The sequence below is a fragment of the Pecten maximus genome, unplaced genomic scaffold, assembly GCF_902652985.1.
Source record: "Pecten maximus unplaced genomic scaffold, xPecMax1.1, whole genome shotgun sequence".
Taxonomy (NCBI): domain Eukaryota; kingdom Metazoa; phylum Mollusca; class Bivalvia; order Pectinida; family Pectinidae; genus Pecten; species Pecten maximus.
The window spans coordinates 50-7,254 of NW_022981583.1; the positions used below are offsets into that span (position 1 = coordinate 50).

General features: G+C 38.5%; 2 protein-coding genes across 2 annotated transcripts; one reads left to right on the forward strand and one right to left on the reverse strand.

The window, feature by feature from the left end:
* Positions 1–1,153: 1,153 nt before the first annotated feature.
* On the forward strand, positions 1,154–3,949 carry LOC117320143. The gene is made up of 2 exons (XM_033874808.1): positions 1,154–1,718; positions 2,312–3,949. Exons 1-2 carry the CDS (start codon positions 1,272–1,274, stop codon positions 3,548–3,550), a joined length of 1,686 nt encoding a protein of 561 aa, XP_033730699.1. The 5' UTR covers positions 1,154–1,271; the 3' UTR covers positions 3,551–3,949.
* Positions 3,950–4,243: 294 nt separating this feature from the next.
* LOC117320144 lies at positions 4,244–6,971 on the reverse strand. The gene is made up of 3 exons (XM_033874809.1): positions 6,200–6,971; positions 5,576–5,752; positions 4,244–5,261 (listed from the first exon to the last, which is right to left on the reverse strand). Exons 1-3 carry the CDS (start codon positions 6,571–6,573, stop codon positions 4,265–4,267), a joined length of 1,548 nt encoding a protein of 515 aa, XP_033730700.1. The 5' UTR covers positions 6,574–6,971; the 3' UTR covers positions 4,244–4,264.
* Positions 6,972–7,205: the final 234 nt, after the last annotated feature.

A 7,205-nucleotide genomic window follows, 5' to 3' on the forward strand; every position in this document is an offset into this window, starting at 1 on the left:
CCAGTGGGATGTGATCAACAGGAAAACGTAATGATTTCGGTAAAACTTCCATCGAAGAACAATTAACCGCGCTACCGCGGACGCGTGGTTACAATACTACGGAATATGTTGACGCTCAACGTGCAGTTCTGACGTCATTTCTAGAGCTACTAGGAGCTTCGGATCTTTTTGGACACCTCCAGTGGGATGTGATCAACATGAAAACGTAATGATTTTGGCAAAACTTCCATCGAAGAACAATTAACCGCGCTACCGCGTACGCGTGGTTACAATACTACGGAATATGTTGACGCTCAACTTGCAGTTCTGGCGTCATTTCTAAAGCTGCTAGGAGCTTCGGATCTTTTTGGGCACCTCCAGTGGGATGTGATCAACATGAAAACGTAATGATTTCGGCAAAACTTCCATCGGTGGACAATTAACCACGCTACCGCGGACTCGTAGTTACAATACTACGGAATATAGGTGACGCTCAACGTGCAGTTCTGACGTCATTTCTAGAGCTGCTAGGAGCTTCGGATCTTTTTGGGCACCTCCAGTGGGATGTGATCAATAGTTAAACGTAATGATTTCGGCAAAACTTCCATCGGTGAACAATTAACCAGCGCTACCGCGGACGCGTGGTTACAATACTACGGAATATGGTGACGCTCAACGTGCAGTTCTGACGTCATTTCTAGAGCTGCTAGGAGCTTCGGATCTATTTGGGCACCTCCAGTGGGATGTGATCAACAGGAAAACGTTATGATTTCGGCAAAACTTCCATCGGTGAACAATTAACCACGCTACCGCGGACGCGTGGTTACAATACTACGGAATATGGTGACGCTCAACGTGCAGTTCTGACGTCATTTCTAGAGCTGCTAGGAGCTTCGGATCTGTTTGGGCACCTCCAGTGGGATGTGATCAACATGAAAACGTTATGATTTCGGCAAAACTTCCATCGGTGAACAATTAACCACGCTACCGCGGATGCGTGGTTACAATACTTCGGAATATGGTGACGCTCAACGTGCAGTTCTGACGTCATTTCTAGAGCTGCTAGGAGCTTCGGATCTTTTTGGGCGCCTCCAGTGGGATGTGATCAACAGGAAAACGTTATGATTTCGGCAAAATTTCTATCGGTGAACAATAGACCACTTTCACATTAAAGTACGCATGCGCCGTAACCTATACTACGACAGGGACGCTGAACGAAATCTCGCGTGACTATCCGTTACTTGCATTTGAGGGGGCAAGCGAAAAAGTATGGCAGAGGCCAGGCCTATGTAATGGGCGGTCATGATCATTGTTCTGTGTATGGATGTAGTAACCGTAGATCAAAGAATTCAGTAGTATCGTTTTTTAGATTCCCTGTAAATGCACATCGGAGAAGATTGTGGAAAGTTGCCAGTCAGCGTGACGAAAAAACTTTAAGAATTACTGAGCACACGAAGGTGTGTTCAGTCCATTTTGTCACAGGTAAACCGTCGAAAGACTCCAAACATGTTGACTTTGTGCCTACTCTTAAACTGCACAAACGTGAGATAAGTGCTAAATGCAGAACATCTTCTACCAGTAAAAAGATCTCAGAATGGACGACTTCAGTTGAGAAAGGACATAGTGTATCGGCTAATGTTACAACACCTGGGAAAAGATGCCGGCGGCGCCTGGCCCCATACCAGGTACCTGACATTGGAAGTGAAGTTCAAATTCCGTTACCCGAGACCGCAAAACAGGTAATTATAATCACGTTACACTTCACAACACCCAGTTATTGTTTATGAAAAAAGACTACAAAGCTGGCATATATATGTTCACTCTGTTGCTTTTAATTTTAACAAAGTACACACAATATTAATTAGTAGAACCATTAAACACCATCAATCAATTATATTAATATAGTTTATGTTACATAACTAACATGACTACTATCTTACAGCCTTGTAATTGTTGAATGATAATATTTTTAAATATTTATCTTACTATTCTAACATCAATGAATTAATTATCAAGATGTTTCATATGTTCAAGAATTTACCACTTTATCTCTATGCAGGGGTGGATCCAAATTTTTTTATCAAGGGGGGTGGGGTTGCAACTTTGGGATTTTTATCAAGGGGGGGGGGGGGGGGGGGGCAATTATAACAGTCGTCATAAGAATTTTTTTGAAATGCTTCGTTCCTCTTTTACACATTTTGTTTATAGTTTGCAAAGGTGGGGGGTGGTACATATTAAACCTGCTAGGCTTCTGTTACTTATTAAGGTATATTTCTGAACATTTAAGACTTTGTTCTGTCATATTGAGGTAAACTTATTTTTGTATTTTCAGTTTCCAGTTCCCTTGACCGAAATACCCGAGGAATCCTACTTTATTGATAGTCAAGACCATGCATACAATGCGAGCTGGACAAGTGCACATGCACCTTATAATGGACAACGCCCATCCACCATCTGTGAAGCTGGAACACAAGTCCCAAAAATTGTGACATCAGATGTATCATCACAGACATGTAGCAATGTATTAAGTGACTCCGTTTTACTTAAGCAGAAAGATTCATATATACAAACACTCAAGAAACATATACACAGGCTTGAGGACCAGATTGTAAATCAACCCTCATCATTTACAGCTAAGTCCATGTTGACAAATGATAAAAGTGTGCAGTTCTGGACAGGACTACCAAACAAAGGTGTTTTTGATTCCCTGTTTCAGTACCTAAAAGGGAAAGCTCAGAATTTGAGATATGATCGTGGGAATGTGTCGGTTTCAAATAACAGTAGTGATTTGAAAGTAAAACCAGGGAAAAACAGGAAAATAAGTTTGGAAAATGAGTTTTTTGCTGTATTGGTGCGATTACGTGTAAAACTTCTCCTTACGGATATTTCTCAACGCTTAGGCATATCAGAGGCCCATTTCTCTAAAATATTTTCCACATGGGTTCGCTTCCTCAGATTGGAATTGTCAGAACTAATGCGGTTTCCCTCTTTGCGTGAGATACAGCAAAATCTACCTCCTCAGTTTTCTAGGTATCCAAATACTAGAGTGATAATTGATTGCACTGAAATCCATGTTGAAAAACCATCATCTTTGAAAGCTCAGCGACAGACTTGGTCTAATTACAAACATAACAACACCTATAAGGCACTAGTAGGAATAACTCCAGATGGAACTGTTTGCTTTCTTTCAAACTTATATGGGGGGTGTGCTTCTGACAAAAAGATAACTAGAGAGTGTGGTATTGTCGGTGAACTTGTTTCTGGGGACTGTGTAATGGCTGACCGTGGCTTTGATATAGCGGACTTACTAAATCCTAAAGGAGTGCAACTCAACATTCCCCCATTTCTCCACGCAAAGGATGGACAGTTGACACCAGAACAAGTTGAAGAAACTCGTAGGATTGCCGAAGTTAGAATTCATGTGGAAAGGGCTATACAGAGAATAAAATCTTTCCAGATTCTTCAGGGAACTATACCACTATCTCTCCATGATCTAGTAGAAGACATATTCTTGACATGTGCTATTTTAACAATTTTTCAAACTCCCATAATTAAAACCAGTTGTGATTGAATTCATTCATTTAGGAATGTTTTTTATATATCTAATGAACAAATGAAAATCTTGGATGAAATGTTAAAACTAGAAGACATTATAAGTGATCCATGATTTTTGTGTTGCACATCTAAATCAAACACAAATGTTACTTCAAAATAATATTTAATGTGAATATTTAGTGTTCATAATCAATATATACATGTACAAGGAAATTCTATATATATATGCAGTAAATGTACTACCAGCATTATAAACTCTAATAATATTTCATATTCTGTCAATATTGATTGTCGCTATTACAGTTACTGAGAACCAAGGTCAGGCTTTACAATATTCATCAAAATTTGAATATTTATATTATATCTCTGTATGTTTTGCTGATACTAAGCTTTGCGAATTATAAATGATTCATAAAATTCTTAAGTGTTTTTTTAATATTTACATTTCTGGTAAACACTTCAATCATCTGACTGCTATACATGTGTACAGTGAACTTTCTTTACATGGATAATTACAGTATTTACAATTCATTTAAAATAGCAAGGGTTTTAGAAACAAAACTGCATTTTCCACAAATAAATCCTCTATTCTCATCAGTAATAATGAAAAATAGTCCATGTAAAGAGATATTACTGAACATGTTACAATACAAAACATATGCTATATATGCTCAGTTCTGGATTGTTAAAGTCATTCTAACACTATGAATATGTAAGAAATATAAATTGATTACTCCAACACTAATGGCTCATTGCCATATATCACTGAAGGATATACAATTTCTGGAAGGACAGCATTGTTATAGAAATATTCAAGTTTTGGAAGATACTCCATCCAGAGATCTTCATCAAAATCTACAGTTTCCACAAATATTTCATTCTTTGTACACAAGACAAAATCACACAGGGATATTCCATACACCGCCATTTGTCCGATAACTTGTGTGTAATATGCATGTTTCCTATTAAGGGTGACCTGTGCATTTTCATCAAATTTCAGGCACGGTAAAACTTTGCAAGCTTCATGAATAGTTTTGTCCCATGTTGACAAGGGATTTTTTAGCTCGATTACTACCATTCCTCTAACGGGATCTTCCAGAATGCGGTCTGCGGATGCTCCTAAAAAGGGATGTTCCTTGTGAATTCGAAATCCAACTTCCTTCGCTAAACAACGATTTCCCGTTTTGTTTTGTAAATCTGCGAGATATCGCTCGATAGCCTGACCTTCGGCATCAAGCCCAAACTTCATGGCTGCTTTTTTCACAGAGCTTCCATAACCAAGTAGCTTTTTTAACAAACATGTTGGATTTGTTGTCGACCTCCTTTTAACCACAGAATGAAAATTTGATGCAGTGATTCTAACTGATCGGACCTGGTGCCATAAGGCTGATTTTGATTGAGACATAGTTTTGGAATCAATTTCTTTAATGTCTTCATCAGAAACATGCAGTTTTTTCTTAAAATCCTCACATGCGTCTTTGATATCTTTCAAACTTGGAGGATGTACATTAATGAAATGTGTACTGATTGTACTTTTTGATGGACTTTCACTTAATATGCTAGCAGAAACCTTTGGAACACCATATTTTCCGAAACCGCATTGAGGCAGGATTTTCTTTATACTGTCAAATAGCTGCTTTCTGGCCTCTGAGTTCACAGTTCTGTCTGCTGGATGTCGTGGATCGGTTTTTGTCATCTTGGGTCTCTCCTTAGAGCCAAACTTGGGCCTGTAAAACAATATATGTTGGTTACATTATGAAAATCCTTGTATAATTGTAAAATAAAGCTCTTTATATATATTTCCTATGCAAATGTGTAAACAAAACATGCTTGGATCTAGGGGGGGGGGGGGGGGCCTGGACACCCCCCCCCCCCCCTGTGGAATTTGAAATTTTACAAAAAACAACTAAAAACCATGAAGGATTTCTAGGCTCGGACAACTGGGGCACAATGCAAGTGGTCATAAGTATTGACAGCTGACAGTGGAAATGTGTACATTTCACACACTTTTATTGTAAAATTTAAAATTGTAACTCCTTACTTATGTACTTTTATATCAGCTACTGTCTTTGCTTGAACAACTCTTTCTGAGGGTTTGTTCCACTGCTTAAGCCTATCCGTACATGTGACATCATCTGGTACATTATTTAAGCCTTCTGACACAAAATCATCAAGGGCGAACAGTACTGCCGCAACATGGTTACAGGCTTCTCCTTTCCTATAATGAAAACAAAATGTAATCAGAAAGTGAAAAATATATGATTAATTTAATATATTATTTTATATGCATAATAAATAATGTCTTATTTGCATTAGGTGGCAAAACTGTTATAAAAATAAAATATAATGATTAGTATTAAATAAATGTACAGGTATTCACATTTCAAGTCTAACTGAATTTTTCCTTTGTTTATGAAGGAGGGTGTGTGTGTTAAATTTAGGTGTATACTAACATCACACAGGTGCCAAAGGAACACTCCCTGTATAGTGTACAGGTGATAGGCTAATTTGGATATATATACACAACCTGACAGGTGTCACAATGTGTGTGGAAGTGCTTATCTATACACATACATTATCAGTAGTTACTACAGGCATGTAACATTTTAATTTGAAAAGGTCAACACGATTACGAATACAAAATTATTTATTTCATTATACATACCCGGCGACACATTCACATGATCCGCCAAGAACAAGTCCAGAAGAGGAGCTGATACATGTAAACACGGTGTAATGTTTACGGGCCATTGATGCCATGACTTGAGCCTTGCACAGAAATATGCTGTCGGGTGATACCGCATCATCTTTTACAGTAGCTGTCTTTAACTTTTGCACATATCCGTCTTTAAAATACTTAAATGCTTTTAAACTTTTAAAAGCTCTCAGAGAGTCTTTATCAAACGTTTTTTCCCTGCTTTCTACCAAATACTTTTTAAGTTGCTCGTGACAGTATTTCTCCGGCACATTTTTTAATGATGTAGTCCATGTATTTGCCGACAGTTTGTTGACAAACCAATCTCGAGTGAAAAACGACATCGTTTACGTTAATGGAAGAAAGAAAGACATGTCTCTATATACATACGATTATCCTGGACTATTAATAGTTCAACTCTTACTAAAATGTGACGATGACAATGGCGGATTACTGTTGCTGGTGCTGTTTACATGTCAGCGTCTCTGCACGGTTTTGACAGCTCCAGGTATACGTATCCCCTCAAGCATGTCATTACTGAATATAACAATGACCTTCCTTGATGATATTTCTTACAACTTTCACTAAAATTTTAGGCTGACAACGTCGGATGAACGATACTGCAGCGGAATTACCAATCTCGTTAACGACCGTATTTTGACACTTCAGGCTGCCCCCTCGGCAAAATTTTGCAAAGGGGGATAACTGATATCGCACATGCGCACTCGAATGTGAAAGTGGTCTATTAACCATGCTACCGCGGACTCGTAGTTACAATACTACGGAATATGGTGACGCTCAACGTGCTGTTCTGACGTCATTTCTAGAGCTGCTAGGAGCTTCGGATCTTTTTGGGCACCTCCAGTGGGATGTGATCAACAGGAAAACGTAATGATCTCGGTAAAACTTGCATCGAAGAACAATTAACCGCGCTACCGCGGACGCGTGGTTACAATACTAAGGAATATGGTGACAC

Excerpts from the sequence above, each read along its gene's own strand:
- LOC117320143 (XM_033874808.1), top strand. The coding sequence starts at position 1,272 with ATGGGCGGTCATGATCATTGTTCTGTGTATGGATGTAGTAACCGTAGA. Across the intron at positions 1,719-2,311 it reads TACCCGAGACCGCAAAACAG|TTTCCAGTTCCCTTGACCGA; the intron begins GTAATTATAATC and ends TTGTATTTTCAG.
- LOC117320144 (XM_033874809.1), bottom strand. The coding sequence starts at position 6,573 with ATGTCGTTTTTCACTCGAGATTGGTTTGTCAACAAACTGTCGGCAAAT. Across the intron at positions 5,753-6,199 it reads TCATGTGAATGTGTCGCCGG|GAAAGGAGAAGCCTGTAACC; the intron begins GTATGTATAATG and ends TTTTCATTATAG. Across the intron at positions 5,262-5,575 it reads GCTGATATAAAAGTACATAA|GCCCAAGTTTGGCTCTAAGG; the intron begins GTAAGGAGTTAC and ends ATTGTTTTACAG.